We start from the raw sequence: 17221 nt of genomic DNA, 5'->3' as shown, positions 1-17221 counted from the left end.
TACAGGCATGAGCCACCGCACCCAGCCCTCTTAACACCACTTCTGCTGCTTCTCTGAGAAAACACCAAATGGCGGATGACGCCAGTGCAGCTGCCCCGCCCGGAGGCCCTGGGGGCCCTGGGAGCCCTGGGATGGGGAACCGCGGAGGCTTCCGCGGAGGTTTCGGTAGTGGCATCCGGGGCCAGGCGGCGACCCTGCGGGGCCGGGGTCGAGGCCGCGGAGTTCGCCGAGGCAAGGCCGAGGGTAAGAAGTGGATGCCGGTCACCAAGCTGGGCCGCTTGGTCAAGGACATGAAGATCAAGTCCCTGGAGGAGATCTACCTCTTCTCCCTGCCCTTTAAGGAATCTGAGATCGTTGACTTTTTCTTGCTGGCCTCTCTCAAAGAGGAGGTTTTGAAGATTATGCCAGTGCAGAATCAGACCCGTGCTGGCCAGCGCATCAGGTTCAAGGAGTTTGTTGCTTTGGGGGACTACAATGGCCATGTCGGCCTGGGTGTTAAGTGCTCCAAGGAGGTGGCCACCGCCATCTGTGGGGCCATCATCCTGGCCAAACTCTCCGTTGCCCCCTTGCGCAGAGGTTACTGTGGGAACAAGATCGGCAAGCCCCACACCTTCCCTTGCAGGGTGACAGGCCGCTGTGGCTCTGTGCTGGTGCGCCTCATCCCAGCACCCAGGGGCACTGGCATCGTCTCAGCGCCTGTGCCCAAGAAGCTGTTCATGATGGCTGGTATCGATGACTGCTACACCTCAGCCCAGGGCTGCACTGCCACCCTGGGCAACTTTGCCAAGGCCACCTTTGATGACATCTCTAAGACCTACAGCTACCTGACCCCTGACCTCTGGAAGGAGACTGTATTTACCAAGTCTCCCTATGAGGAATTCACTGATCGCCATGTCAAGACCCACACCAGAGTCTCCGTGCAGTGGACCCAGGCTCCAGCTGTGGCGACAACATAGGGTTTTTATACAAGAAAAATAAAGTGAATTAAGCCTGAAAACAAAAAACAAAAACAAAGACAAAAACAAAATAAAAAAAAACCACACAATTTCTTCATGTGGTGGGATTATATTTTAAGATCCTGATGTCTATACATATTTTCTACCTCGCCTCTTTCCCCTATTTGAGGGGATGATTAACGTTGTGCTCCACCTCAGCGGAGGGATATTGCGAAGTCAGGAAGGGAAATGCGTTTTTGCTTTCAAAAGCCAAGCTTGGGACTCAGAGCAACTTCAGAGCAAAGGCAAAATATTTAACTAAATATCTGAATGGAAATGGCTTCCCCAGCACTGGAAAGGGGGTCCCCCTTCAGTGGTCAAGGTGGTGTGACAGCTGGGCACGGTGACTCACACCTGTAATCCCACCACTTTGGGAGGCGGAGGCGGGCGGATCACGAGGTCAGGAGATTGAGACCATCCTGGCTAACACGGTGAAATCCTGTCTCTACTAAAAATACAAAAAATTAGCAGACTTGGTGGTGCCTGCCTGTAATCCCAGCTACTCGGGAGGCTGAAGCAGGAGAACCCGGGAGGCGAAGGCTGCAGCGAGGCAAGTGCTACTCCAGCCTGGGCGACGGAGGGAGACTCCGTCTCAAAAAAAAAAAAAAAAAAATGGTGGTGTGACAAGAGCATAAAGGACCACTGGACTCAGGAGCAAAGGGGTCAAGAACCTTGCTTCACTGGCAGAGATACTAGGAGTGAGGGATGGGGAATGTCTGTGGTGTGTCTAGGCAATGGGACTATAGGCAGGCCAAGATGGCGCCCATGCCCAAGCACAACATGGACACAGCTGAACATCATCCGACCTGAAGGGATAAGGACAGAAGACGAGGGGCCACCCTCCATCTCTATTCCTATACACCCGTTGTATAAAATTCCAGAACCAAGGCACACACAATAAGGGAAGCGGGGTGGGGGGCTTTAAAAGATGAGGTTAGGTTTCCTACTAATCTAGTGAGATAACTCAAAAATAGAAGTTAGGTTAAATTATAGATAAAAATCATTATAACTTTTAAAACTCTGGGTTGTAAAATAACATAAATACTTCACATAGTAAGTGTTCCGCCACTTTTTTTTTTTTTTTTGGAGATGGAGTCTTGCTCTGTCGCCAGGTTGGAGCGTGGTGACCCCATCTCGGCTCACTGCAACCTCCGCCCCCCGGGTTGAAGCGATTCTTCTGCCTCAGCCTCCCGAGTAGCTGGAACTACAGGCACATGCCACCATGGCCAGTTAATTTTTGTATTTTTAGTAGAGATGAGGTTTCACCATGTTGGCCAGGCTGGTCTCAATCTACTGACCTCGTGATCCACCTGCCTCAGCCTCCCAAAATGCTGGGATTACAAGCGTGAGCCACCGCATCCGGCCAGTGTTAGATTGTATGCTCCATGTGGGAGGGGAATGGGAGCCTTTCACTCGCTGTGTGGTTCTGGCACCCAGCATGGTGCCTGGCACATATAGAGGCTCTCAATAAGACAGTTTAATAAATCGATACTTTTGTGATGCTGCTTTCTTTATTGTACCAAAGACAAAATAATTCTGGGTAGTATTAGACCCAGATTTTTTTTTTTTTTAAACTCTGTGAGTAGAAATAAGAATTTCAACTCTTCATTTAAAGAGCACCTACTGTTTTCTAGGAGGTTAAGGCTTGGATTTGTCTTGGATGAAGGACTCTGCCTGTGTTTTGGTAACCTGTCCCAGTGGGTTTTTAAGTGTGCCTAATGTGCCGCAAATACTTTGATCTAAAACAGAACTTTGAAAAGCTGAAGCTTAGCTGAAGCATATAAAAAGTCAACTTGATGGGAGATAGAGTTGCATCTCTGAGATTATCATGACTCTAAAAAAAAATGTTTATTTCTTAAGTGTAGATTTATAGCTGCTGTGTGCCTATGCATTATTATTTTTGGAAGCTGTGGACTTGTAGTTGCTTAGGCAGTTGCCAGCAGGAGATCAGAGTTGAGAGCTTGGAGGTGGCCTAAAGACAATTAGCCCTGGCCATCAGGTCATCCAGGAAAATACTGTGAAATGGCACTGGACGTTTGATTCTACCCATAGTTGTATTCAAGATTGAATAAACTAGGCCAGGCATGATGGCTAACACCTATAATCCCAGCACTATGGGAGGCCGAGGCGGGTGGATCACTTGAGGTCAGGAGTCCCCTAATCTACTAAAAAAAAAAAAACCCAAAATTAGCCAGGCATGGTGGCGCACACCTGTAGTCCCAGCTACTTGGGAGGCTGAGGCAGGAGAATCGCTTGAACCAGGGAGGTGGGGATTGCAGTGAGCTGAGATCATGCCACTGCACTCCAGCCTGGATGACAGAGTGAGACTCTGTCTCCAAAAATAAAATATTGAATACACTATATTTTGGATTAAGTACTGATGTCACAAAACTATGTTCTGATTTTTTTCTGAGGATGTAGGGAGAGGCAAAGGGCAAAGGGCAAGTTGACATTCCTTTTTTGAGTTAGGGTCTCACTCTGTCACCCAGGCTGGAGTGCAGTGGTACAATCACAGTTCACTGCAACCTTCACCTCCCAGGTTCAAGCGATCCTCCCATGTCAGCCTCCTGAGTAGCTGGGACTACAGGCATGTACCACTAAGTCTGGCTAATGTTCGTATTTTTTGTAGAGATGGGGTTTCGCCATGTTGTCAAGGCTGGTCTCAAACTCCTGGGTTCAAGTAATTCATCCGCTTCAGCCTCCCAAAGTGCTGGGATTACAGGTGTGAGCAACTGCGCCTGGCCCACATTCCTATGAATGGGGTCTTCTGTACAAAGAATGACTATCCCTCCGCTAAGTCACTCAGGAAATGGGCAGTCCTGGGGGAAAGGAAGTCATGGAAGATCTCTCCTCAGGCCTGAACCCTGGGCAGAGGGGCACTCCTGAGAGGGCCAGGTGGTCTCTCAGGCCTGGAGGCAGCCTGGGAGCTGGACAGAGAAGGGCTGGGTTGGGTATATCTGTGAAGGGGGTTGGACATGAGTATTTGGAGAGCATATATGTATGTATATTGTGTGACCCCAGAATTCCCAGGTACGGATTGTATCTTCTGTCAGTTAAACACCTTTGTCTGTTATGCTAGTAGTAGCAATTTTATAACACCTAACAGGGCCATATATTTTTCAACACAGTGATCAATCACACTGCATATTTGAACATGGCAGATATGATTAGTTCCATTCTATGTGAGAGAGGTCTCCAGGCGACACTTATTCTGAAACAAGATGGGTCCCCAGCAGATTATGTCCTTCCATTTAGAGAGACTATTGCCAATAAATTCAGTAGATGGAGGACTGGATGTTGATCCAGTCAGGCTTACCAACATGTGATGATTCACTCAGAAGCTGTGTGAAATACTCCTTCATGACAATTACTAAGACCAACTGTTTAAATTCCTCTGACCATCAATATGGAAGCGATCCAGAAGAAGAACAGGGTTTTGCTGAGTAATGAGGGGAGCATATAGATAATCTCTAAAATACCCATGTCCTTGGGGCCAGTCTGTGGTACCTAATTTCAAGTTGTCTAAACTTTAGCTCCTTTCTTATCTCTAAGCTTCAGGATGTCCTGCAAACACAGTCAATCTGCCTCAGTTATCACAGCAGGGGGCTAAAGGGCAGGGCCTGTGATTCAGAAGGAATTCAGCAGAGACAAGCAGTGGGTGGATGTGGTGGCCGCTGAATGGCAGGAGATGATGGGTCCAAGGATGCAGCATTGGTTGAGCTATCAGTGACTGAGGAATGGTTAATGAAACATGTAAACATTCCCCAGAGAATTCCCAGAAACACACAGAGAGCAGAACTTGGTAACAGACTTTCCTCTCTGAAGATAAGTAAATTGCATATTAAAGGGAACTGTGACCTCATAGACTGATAAAATTTGAGACACTTAAGCTGCATATGCTGCTTCTGGGCTACGAGTTCTGTGTCATATCTTAGGTAAGTACTACAATGTTTTAAATACCATAGACTTATGATGTGTTTTCCTATCTGGGAGGCCTAGTTCTTCATATTTTCCTTCTATTTCTTTTTATTACTACCTTACTTTCCTTTCCACAAAAACTTTCAGTAGGAAAAACTTACACTAAAAAAGAGAAGAAGGAAAGGGAAATCACAATTATTGTGAATGCTTAAAGCATATAGGCTGGGCGCGGTGGCTCAAGCCTGTAATCCCAGCACTTTGGGAGGCCGAGACGGGCGGATCACGAGGTCAGGAGATCGAGACCATCCTGGCTAACACGGTGAAACCCCGTCTCTACTACAAAAATATAAAAAAAAACTAGCCGGGCGAGGTGGCTGGTGCCTGTAGTCCCAGCTACTTGGGAGGCTGAGGCAGGAGAATGGCGTGAACCTGGGAGGCAGAGCTTGCAGTGAGCTGAGATCTGGCCACTGCACTGCAGCCTGGGTGACAGAGCGAGACTCTGTCTCAAGAAAAAAAAAAAGCATATAAACCTATGCAAACTTTGAAAAATTAAACTTTTTTTTTTTTTTACCTTTTTTTTTGAGAAGGAGTCTCGCTCTGTCATCCAGGCTGGAGTGCAGTGGCACAATCTTGGCTCACTGCAACCTCTGTCTCTCAGGTTCAACAATTCTCCTGCCTCAGCCTCCGGAGTAGCTGGGATTACAGGCGTGCACCACCAAGCCCAGCTAATTTTTGTATTTTTAGTAGAGACAGGGTTTCACCATGTTGGCCAGGTTGGTCTTGAGCTCCTGACCTCGTGATCCGCCCGTCTCAGCCTCTCAAAGTGCTGGAATTACAGACGTGAGCCACCGTGCCTGGCCCTGAAACATTCAACTATTAACAGAAGCTTATAGCTTCAGCATGAAGGTAGAATTGCATGCTTAGCTGCAGAAAACATGGAAAAAAAATGGAGGCTAGGATTTGATCAGTACATGAGGCCTTTGAGTTGAGCACTGGAGCGGAAAGGACTCTTCTGGATATTTTACTTCCGTTTGAACTCTCCTTATCTTTTGTACTTTCTTTTCTCCCATTAGTTTTACTTTCCACCCTGAGGCCTAGAGAACTGGATTTTCTTTGCTAAGTGGTTGGTGTTGCAAAATGGGAACTATTCTATTCAAAGCTGGTTCTAGGAGTGTTTTGAAGTAGATGAACTTTCCCTCAGCCTGCCTTTCTGAAATTTGTTCTTTTTTTTTTTTTAAAAAAAGGTTAATTCACTTTTTTCCTCATGTAGCTTATGTCCTTCTACTTTCTTACTTGCTTATGATCAACACCTGCTCTTAGAAAAACACCTACTTTTTTCTTTTCTTTTTTCTTTTTTTTTGAGACAGAGTCTTGCTTGCTTAGCAACCCAGGCTGGAGTGCAATGGCGCAATCTTGGCTCATCGCAACCTCCGCCTCTTAGCTTCAAGGGATTCTCCTGCCTCAGCCTCCTGACTAGCTGGGATTATAGGTGTCCCCCACCCACACCTGGCTAATTTTTGTATTTTCTGTAAAGACGGATTTCGCCATGTTGGCCAGGCTGGTCTCAAACTCCTGACCTCAAGTGATTCACCCACCTCGGCCTCTCAGAGTGCTGGGATTATAGGCATGAGCCACCACACCTGGCCGAAAAATGTCTACTTTCAATGATTTATACTTTAATTTTACTTAAAGTCATTTAACTATCTCCAACTTCTGAGACCTATGTAGAGCCCCCCATTTTTTCCCTGGGTTAAAAGAATTTCAGGTATTAATAGAGAAGATTAGCATGGCCCCTGCACAAGGATGACACACAAATTTGTGAAGTATTCCATATTTTATAAAGTAATTTTAAAAAGAAAAAAAAAAGAATTTCATGTATCTGGGAGTAGGAGCTTTCTTGGGGCATCTAAAATTATGATAAGTAGGCCGGGCATGGTGGTTCATGCCTGTAATCCCAGCACTTTGAGAGGTCGAGGTGGGCAGATCACCTGAGGTCAGGAGTTCAAGACCAGCCTGGCCAACATAGTGAAACCCTGTCTCTACTAAAAATACAAAAGTAAGCTGGGTGTTGTGGCAGAAGCCTGTAGTTCCAGCTACTCAGGAGGTTGAGGCAAGGGAATCACTTGGACCCGGGAGGTGGAGGTTGCAGTGGGCTGAGGTTGTACCACTATACTCCAGCCTGGGCATGAAAGCAAGACTCTATCTCAAAAAAATAAATAAAATAAAATAATTGCCGGGCGCAGTGGCTCAAGCCTGTAATCCCAGCACTTTGGGAGGCCGAGACGGGTGGATCACGAGGTCAGGAGATCGAGACCATCCTGGCTAACACAGTGAATCCCCGTCTCTACTAAAAATACAAAAAAAAACTAGCTGGGTGAGGTGGTGGGTGCCTGTAGTCCCAGCTACTCGGGAGGCTGAGGCAGGAGAATGGCGTAAACCCGGGAGGCGGAGCTTGCAGTGAGCTGAGATCCGGCCACTGCACTCCAGTCCAGGCGACAGAGCGAGACTCCGCCTCAAAAAAAAAAAAAATTAATAATAATAATAATTATAAGTAGGGGGCTAATTTTGGACTTCAGTACAAGAGGATAAAGAAACCAGAGTGCTCGAGTCTACTTATTTTTGATAGGCTTGTTTGTTGTTATATTTTTCTTACATTTCCATCGATTCAGTGCCTAACCAAAACAGTTTAGATAAGCAGGGCATTATATGTGAAAAGCTGTAAGTTTGAAAGACTGGTATACAAATCTTCATTTAGTATCTAACTAGCTCTGACAGAAGTCTTTTTACCTTTTTGTACCCAGCTTCCGTTTTCAGACAATACATCTTTGATGATCGAAAACAACAACAGCCTGAAAAAGTTCCTTGTAGTTCTAAGAGCCCAATAGTCCAGAATACAGTCTTTATTATGTTCTTCTCTGGATAAAAGAACTGGTGGACTTTCTAACATGATCCAAGAATGAAGAAAACAAAAATCTCAAAACCTACCTTTAGGAACAAAAAGGGCACATAGCAGGAAGCTGAAATATAGAACGTCTTCTGAGAGCACAGAGAACATTTAGCAAAAAGTGGAAAATCTGACAATACTGTACAGTCACAGTCTTCCTCTCCGTAACAATAATTTTTCCTCCTCTCACTAAAATAGAGCAATTTTTATTGTCACAAGCACATGTGTATTACTGGCAATAAGGATATAGCTGTATAGGACACCTCCTTAAACATCTTCTTTATTTTAAGATTCAGTTAGGGGGAAATGACTAGGCGTTCCCAGCACTTTCTGGTTGCCATGGATACCTGTCATCCACATCCAGAGCCTGCAGGTTACACTCAGGGACTCTTGCCAGCTCATGAATAATATCGGTGAAGCCCGCTGCTGCTGCGATATGTACACATGTCTTCCCACTCTCATCATCATAGTTGATTATGGACGACCCCTGGTGATGGCTCAGGATGATGGAGCACAGAATCCTATTTCCACTCTGGAAAAGAGAGTCAAAGAAAGCTCATTATGTACAATCCAGTGTTCTTCTCTGTCTAGGCATGTTAAGATAAAAATACAAAGGAAAAAAAAGGAAAAAGAAAGAAAGAAAGAAAAAAGATGAAAAGAGAAAAGAAAATGGAAAAAAAGAATAAAAATACATTCTATGTAAGCTCTCCAACAAATTTCCACTTGTCTCAAGTCACTGCAGAGATTTTTGTCTCCCATAGGAGCTAAGTTGTCTTCCATAATTAGCGAACGAAGGATGGACTGAAATGAAATACATGTGCAATGGATTGACATCAGAGCTAGAGTGATGGATGGGCCACCTAGACAACAACTTGCTCATTAGGTCTGATCATTTGTGCCCCCATTTGCTGTAGAGGCTGACCACCAAGAAACTGACAGAGTTCATCTTAATGTTAAAGAAGTGACCATGATGAGTACTGACTGGTGGTGCAATGATGCAGGAAAGAAGCTTGTTCCTGGGTAGGGCGAGCAGGGGGCTGAGAATTTGTCCCAGGGAGCCTGGGAAGCGGAACTGTCTGAGCAGAGCCTACACTCTTGTATCAGACTTCCTTCACAAAAACAATTAAAAGATAAAGTGAGAATTTCCAGATGGGGACCACAGAATATTATGCCTTAAGCACTGGGTCCCATCTGAGTACCAGGCCCTCTGTGGCTGCACTGGTTACATACCCATAAAGTAATCTCTGGCTACAGACTTTTTCTTTCTCTTCCTATGGTCTTCTCTTTTGTGTCTTCTTCCTCCCTCTATCTTTCCTTTGTCTAACAATGATTTTAAATAACTTTGACCAATTGTTTATATTCTATGGCATGCCTGTCCTTAGAAGTCAGCAAAAGCTTACTTAGGTGATTTAGGAGTCACCTAAAGCTTAGGTGAGCTTTCACACCTTTATCAACTTTTCTGTTTGTTTCACCTCATGCTAGTTAGACATATATCAAAGGAATCTGAAATACATTTTAGATAGTCAAGAGACACTTTTCTTTAAAAGTAGTAGCCATTCAATAAGGAAAACAGAAGCAAAAAGAGTGTCAGCACAACAATTCTTTTTTGTTTACAATTTCCTGGAAGAGTAAAGGAATTCAAGCTGTCAAGGTGGTTCAAAGGCCAAAACACCCTGTTCATAGTTTCCCCTCTTGGTGGAAGAAGAAGCATTAAGTGCAGATGGAGAAAACAAAACCCCTCTCTTCCTTTCACCTCATTCACCCCTGGGGTGGAGTCATTTTGGAAGTGGTAAACTGCAATAGTGGCTGCAGCTTCTGGGATCCTGTCAGCCAGTCCCAGGCAGCAGGCCTCTTGGCAGCCTCTCTGGATAAGTAAAGACAGACTCCACACCTTTACTCTTTTCCTCCAAAATACCTTTTGTCCTAAATTCTCTAAACAATTCCTTGCCTCTATACCTGAATCTCACTTGTAGCACCATTGTTTGTATTTTACTTTTCTTTATAAGAATATCCTCCCAGGAATAATGGTGACAGCTGTGTTTACTGTGTGAACGTCTGTGCCTGGCACCTTTCTAAGCCATTTCATGTACTAACTCATGAACAACAATCCCACAAGGTTGGTACTATTATTGTCCTCATATCATAGAGGAGAAAATGAAGGCATAAGGGATTAAGAAATTTGCCCTCTATCACAGCTGAGAATGAGCAGATCTAGGATTGACTGTGGAGGCGTTGGACTTCACTATACTATTCTGTCTGTGATAAAAAGAGTGGTCTATTAATTTGATCCTGCATATTCATACTGGAGGAACTAAAGTGAAACCTGTTTAGACGACATCAGTACCAGTGATGCGTGCCTCGCCAACTGAGACCTCCTTGACAGTTAATCTTTGGGTACTTTAAGAGTTTCTCTAGTGGCTCAAGCCTGTAATCCCAGCACTTAGGGAGGCCGAGGTGGGCAGATCACGAGGTCAGGCGATCGAGACCATCCTGGCTGACATAGTGAAACCCTGTCTCTACTAAAAATACAAAAAATTAGCCAGGCGTGGTGGCGGGCACCTGTAGTCCCAGCTGCTTGGGAGGCAGAGGCAGGAGAGTGGCGTGAACCTGGGAGATGGAGCTTGCAGTGAGCTGAGGTTGCGCCACTGCACTCTAGCCTGGGCAACAGAGCGAGACTTCGTCTCAAAAAAAAAAAAAAAAAAAAAAGAGTTCATCCTAGTAAGGTTGCCATGGTGTACCCTCAGGAGAATTTGAGGGAGCCCTAGAGAACACTAGTTTGTAAGTCAAGGCCCTGGATCACTTGTCTCCTGGTGACAGAATTCCCTTCTTAATAATCTAGACTGTGTGTCAGTCAAAAATATGCTTAGACCTGGGAGGTAGGAAAAGTCACACAGACCAGGAGACACTAGACAAGAAGTGGGGCTGTGGTCCAGGTAGGTCCTTAGGAAGAATGGAGAGTAGGTTTATATTGGCTAGAAATGTTATTAAACAGGGCAAGGAACAATATTATACATATCCTATTCTTAAGAAGCTCTAGAATTCTACACTGAACTGCCAGATGATGATTGTGAGTTTGTTTTTGTTGTATTTATTTATTTGCTTTTGTTCCTGGGTAATCCATAACATTGCCTTCATGTATTCTGAAAATGATTGGGAACTGAGTCCTAGTCGTTTTCTCTTTACCCATCATGAGTGGGGAGAGTTGGGGAAGCCTGACTCATAAGAAGCCTTGCCAAGAAGAAAGTTGAGTTAATGTGTAATAATTTTGCTACAGGCAGATTGATAAAACAACAACAACAACAATAACAACAACAACAAGATCTCAACATCCTAACTGTAGACATTCTAGGTGACCTTCAAAGGAGTCCAGTGGGAGATTTAGGACTAGTTGGCTATTTGTTAACATATATCTAGGGAATATGTTCTATGGTGGCTTCTTCTTGGCAGGAACTCCAATCTCCTTCCTTCTCTTGAACACTGGGATGTGTTTGCATTGCTTGTCTTGTGATGGTGATCACATAAAGCAGAGGCCAGTGCTTTAGCCTCTGTGTTGCAGCCACTTATTCCTCCTAAAAGGCTGGGAGGTTTTGTGATGTGAGAAGATGATCCTGGCTCATCGGTTGGAGCCAGACATGTTAGACTAGAATGGAGACAAAAAGAAGATCTAGAGTCTATGCCATTGAATGTTTGAGGGTCTGGGGCTAACTAGAGAAAGAAACATGCCCAATATCCCTGGCTTAGAATCTGGACTGCCTTCATGGTTAGCCCCTTTGGACCAAGCCTTTGGTTGCCCTGGACTCCAGAGGTTGCCAAGCCCAAAAGCCTGGGGCTGCCTCTCCTGGAGAGAAAGCAGAAGGTAGAAGTAGTGGGAGGGGATGAGGTATGGTGACCCTCTGCTGCTAAACTACTTCATATCTTTTTTTTTGAGACAAAGTCTCACTCTGTTGCCCAGGCTGGAGTGCAATGGAACCACCTTGGCTCACTGCAACCTCTACTTCCTAGGTTCAAGTGATTCTCCTGTTTCGGCCTCCCAAGTAGCTGGGATTGCAGGCATGCACCACCATGCCTGGCTAATATTTTGTATTTTTAGTAGAGATGGGGTTTCACCATGTTGGCAAGGCCAGTCTCAACCTCCTGATCTCAAGTGATCCACTCACCTCAGACTCCCAAAGTGCTGGGATTACAGGCGTGAGGCACTGCATCCGCCCAAACTACTTCATTTTGTAGAGGTGCTAATGCTTAGTGGGGGAAAAAGTTTTTCATGCTTTGGTGTATAGAAAGGGTCTGTCTTGGGCTTCCAGCTGTTTGGCAAGACGAAGTCTCCAGGATATCCATGTGTTGTCCTTACTAAGCCTATGCCTAGGAATCTTTCTGCTGAAATGAAGCCCAGCAAAGAGTAAGTCTCAACAAATATTTGCTGAGTAATAAATAAATAAATAAGTGAAATAGACCTTGCAAACTATGGCAAAGCCAAACAGGTTGGATTTTACTCATCCTTTTTGGCTTCTTCTCTCTCTTTTCCTCATTATCTTCCTCCATTCTCTACCTTTTCTCTTCTTTCTCTACTTGTTTTTACTCCTAGATGAGTCCCTGTTTTCCCTCATTCTACCCTCTCCCTTTCTCTCTACAATTGGGCACTGAGGACCTGACATGTGAAAGCCACTTTAACTTAGGTTACCCTTCGAAGCTCCAGCTTCCCTAACAGGTCAGAGTCTTTGCTCCTAGGGTAATGGGGGTTAATTTCCTAAATCTGACTTTCTCATTGTTTACTCTGGACTTAGGCAGCTTGGTGGTTGTCCTCTTATCAAGTATTGGAAGCCATGTGACCTGGGTTCCTGCCCGGGTGCTGGATGCACTTGGGCAAATGCTAAGCTTTTGTACTAGTTTCCCCACCTAGGAACTGCAGGATTGGACTAAATGACCTGTGGTCCCTTCCAACTCTAAGCTTCTTTCACCTCATGAGCTGGATCCACTGGTATACAGCATTTAAAATTATACATTGGCATTTTGAATATATTGAGAGTTGAAATATATTCATGGGACTTTGACATAGTTCAAACAGTTGACCACAGATCAACTGTGAGTGTATGTGAGTGTGTGTGTAATTCCTTGCCCACATAACCACATATTGACAAAACATGAAATAATCATTTTATATTAGTGCAATTGTTTTCTTTCTAACCTTCCTTGAAAAGTATGCTGCCGAAGAAGATCCCAAGTAAACACATTTTCTAGTAAGTTGGGGAGGGAGCCAGTGGTGAAATCTGAGGGATGGTAGATGCTTGCCCCTCTTACTGACCAGCAGTGATGCCTAGAATTCATATTGCTAGAAACACTCCTAGTATTAAGGCATTGTACTCCTACAAGGCTTGGTTAAGCTGCCAGTATTATTCCAGAACTCTTCTTAGATCCATGAGAGAAGTTAGGTCACAGGGCAAGCAAGCTGCTGCCCCCAAATTGGAGAGACAAACAGACAGGCAGATACAGGGACTCACAACATACTAGAGCAGAAACCTTTGAGGGAATCATTGCTACCTCTGCAGGGTAGAAAAATCCAAACTACAGTTAATGAATTGTCAAAGGCTCAGGGTGGACAAATCTGAGAGTATAAACTCAGTGATCTAGTTACATTGGTTATGGGGTGCCATGCTTTTGTGAATTTTACTTCCGGTAGCTCAACCGGCTTCTCACAGTATATAGCACAGAAAAATTCCCATGGGCTTCTGGCAGGAAGATGGGGAAAAGGAACCTTTTTGAAATATACCAGAGCACTCTGTTCTTCTTAATAAAATCTGTCCTTAGGAGAAACTAGTTAACCAGAACCTAAACTACTGAGGTTTTATCAGAGCCTAACTGACTGTAGGGAAGGAAAGTGCTCAACTCCATCTAGCTCTAGCTTTCTACATGGGAGCAGAACAATACCCAATTCCAGCCCACTCTAGCTATCCTGTCTCACCTAAGAAGGGGAAAAAACATCCTGAGAAACACTTGGAATATTCACATTCCAGAGGCATAGGTTCACTAAAAGACAGGGACCAAATCGTAGGAAGATATAGTACATTTCTCTTCCCCCATACTTTACCATTACATAAATAAGGGCTATTTACAGGAGTTCTCTTATCCACTACATCATGTCTGGCTATCGAGGAAAAATTATAAAGCATGCCAAAAGGGGAACAACACAGTATCTACAGAGCAAGCATCAGTTCCAGACATGGCAGGGATATGGGAATTATCAGATAAAGAATTTACAGCAACTGTGAATAATGTGCTAAGGGCTCTAAATGGATAAAGTGGACAACATGTCAGAACAGATGGGCAGTGTAAGCAGGAAGATGGAGATCCTAAGAAATAATCAAAAATAAATGCTGGAGATCAAAAACACTGTAATGGAAATTAAGAATGCCTTTGATGAGCTTATTAGTAGATTGGACACAGCTGAGGGAACAGTCACTGAGCTTGAGAAGATCTCAATGTAAACTTCCAAAACTGGAAAACAAAAATAACAAAGACTGGAAAAAACAGAACAGAATATTCACAGACTGTGAGAGAACTACAAAAGGTATAACATATAGGCAATAGGAATACCAGAAGGAAAAGAAAGAGAAAAGGAACAGGATAAATATTTGAAACAATAGTAATGACTGAGAATTTTACCAAAAAAATTGTTAGACACAAAAGCTCAGAGAGCACCAAGCAGGCTAAATGCCAACAACAACAACAAAAACAACAAAACAAAACAAACAAACAAAAAACCCTATGCCTAGCCATATTATTTTCCAATTACAAAAACCAAAGATAAAGAAAAAGTCCTGAAAGAAGACAGAGGAAAAGAACACCTTACCTATAGAGGAGCAAAGGGAAGGATTACATCTGATATCTCAGAAACCGTATAAGCAAGAAGAGACTGGAACTTAAAGAGTTGAGAAAAGCCTCCCATCAACAAGAATTCTGTACCTTATGAAATTGTCCTTCAAAAGTGAAGGAGAAATAAATAGTTTCTTAGATAAAGAAAAATTGGTAGACCTGCATTGCACTAGATGTTAAAAGTAGTTTCTTAGAGAGAAGAAAAATGATATAGCCCAGAAACTCTGATTTACATAAAGAAAAGAAAAGCACTGAAGAAGGAATAAATGAAGGTAAAATAAAAACTTTTATTTTTTATTGTTAATTGACCTAGGAGATAATAGTTTGTTCAAAATACTAATAGCTACAATGTATGCTTATGCATCTATCTTTATATCTATATACATATGCATAAGCTTATGTAGGCTTATATGTAAGTAAAATGAATGACAGCAATCATACTAGGGACAGGTGGAAGGAATTAGGATCATTTTGCTATTATAAAGTATTCACACTACTCATGAAATGGTATAGTGTTATTTTGAAGTGGATTTGGATAAGTTGTAAACATATTTTGTATACTCTAGGGCAATCACTAAAAAAGTAAAAAAGGGAGTATAACTAATATGCTAAGAAAAGAGAGAAAATGGAATAATATAAAATGCTAATTAAAACCACAAAAGGTGGAAAAAGAGTAGAAGACAAAAATAGGAACAAAGAATAACGGCAGCAGATAGAAAACAGTAACAAATATGATCGATGTTACTCTATATGAATAATCACTTTGAACATTAATGGTCTAAATGTACCAATCAAAAGACAGAGATTAACAGTGTGGATAGAAAAATAAGACCCAACTCTATGTTGTCTATAAGAAACCCACTTTAAATATAATGACACGCATAGATTAAAAGTAAATGAATGGTGAAAGATTTACCATGAAGACACTAACCAAAAGAAAGCAGGAGTAGCTATATATTACAATTCTAGACAAAGCAGACTAAAAAGCAAAGCAAGTTGTTAGGGATAAAGAAGGATATTACACAACGATAAAGAGGTCAGTTCTCCAAGAAGACATAATGATCCTTATGTACCCAACAACACAGCCTTAAAATATGCAAGGCAAAACCTGATAAAGTTGCAAGAAGAAACAGACGAGTCTACTTTATAGTTGAAGATTTCAACATCCCTCTATCAGAAATGGACATATCCAGAAAGCAGAAAATCAGTAGGAATGTAGTTGAACTTTAAAATACAATTAATTAATTGGATATAATTCACTTCTACTGACTACTTCATCTAACAGCAAAATACACATTTTTAACAAGCTCACATGGGAACTTCACCAAGATAGACCACAGTCTAGGCCATAAAACAAACCTTAACAAAAGTGAAAGAATAGAAATCATACAATGCATGCTTTCAGACCACAGTAGCGTTAAACTATAAATCAATAACAGAAAGACAACTGGAAAATTTCTGAACATGTGGAGATTAAACAACATAAATAACACACAGTTCAAAAGAAGAAATCTCAAGAAAATTAAAAAAATACTTTGAACAAAAGGAAGATAACATCAAAATTTGTGGAATGTAGCAAAAAATTTCTCAGAAGAAAATTTACAGCATTGAATGTATATATTAAAAAAGAAGAAAGATCTAGAATCAGTTATATAAGCTTACATCTTAGGAAGCTAGAAAAAGAAGAGCAAATTAAATCCAAAGTAAGCAGAAGAAAAAATAAAAATTAGAGTAGAAATCAATGAAGTAGAAAACAAAAAATCAATAGAGAAAATCAATGAAACCAAAAGCTAGTTCTTAGAAAAGATTAATAAAAGTGATAAGCCTCTAGCCAGGCTAGAAGAAAACAGAGGGGCACAAATTACTTAATATCAGAAATGAAAAATGGTACTTCACTACAGATCCCATGAACATTAGAAGAATAATGAATAAATACTTTAAACAACTCTATTTTCACAACTTGATAACATATTTGAAATGGACCAATTCCTTAAAAGACACAATCTACCAAAACACACACAAGGAGAAATAGATAATCTGAATACGTTTATGTCTATTAAAGAAATTGAAAAGGCTGGGTGTGGTGGCTCATGCCTGTTATCCCAGCACTTTGAGAGGCTGAGGCAGGTGGATCACCTGAGGTCAGGAGTTCGAGACCAGCCTGGCCAACATGGCGAAACCCCGTCTCTACTAAAAATACAAAAAATTAGCCTGGTGTGGTGGCAGGCACCTGTAATCCCAGCTACTGGGGAAGCTGGGGCAAGAGAATTGCTTGAACCCGGGAGGTGGAGGTTGCAGTGAGCCGAGATCGCGTCATTGCGTTATTGCACTCCAGCCTGGGTGACAGAGTGAGAGACTCTCTCCCCCCGCCCCTGCAAAAAAAAAAAAAAAAAAAAAAAAAAAAATTGAATAAATAATTAATAACCTTCTAAAATGGAAATATGAGGCCCAGATGTATTCACTGGTAAATTTTACCAAACATTCAAGAAAAAAATGA

The 17221-nt window shown here is 42.6% G+C and overlaps 1 protein-coding gene and 1 pseudogene across 1 annotated transcript in view; one reads left to right on the top strand and one right to left on the bottom strand.

Annotated features, from left to right (window-relative positions):
* Positions 1-17221, bottom strand: part of ANKRD55 (ankyrin repeat domain 55) — a 132126-nt gene that overhangs the window by 21792 nt on the left and 93113 nt on the right. The window contains exon 8 of the mRNA XM_011942923.1: positions 8205-8389. Within this exon, the coding sequence (XP_011798313.1) occupies positions 8205-8389 (185 nt within the window). The remainder of the gene's footprint in view (positions 1-8204; positions 8390-17221) is intronic.
* LOC105512454 lies at positions 69-956 on the top strand (annotated as a pseudogene).

Source organism: Colobus angolensis, unplaced genomic scaffold, assembly GCF_000951035.1.
Source record: "Colobus angolensis palliatus isolate OR3802 unplaced genomic scaffold, Cang.pa_1.0 Scaffold212, whole genome shotgun sequence".
Taxonomy (NCBI): Eukaryota; Metazoa; Chordata; class Mammalia; order Primates; family Cercopithecidae; genus Colobus; species Colobus angolensis.
Note: the sequence above shows the minus strand (reverse complement) of the source record. Positions and strands in the feature narration are given on the sequence as shown.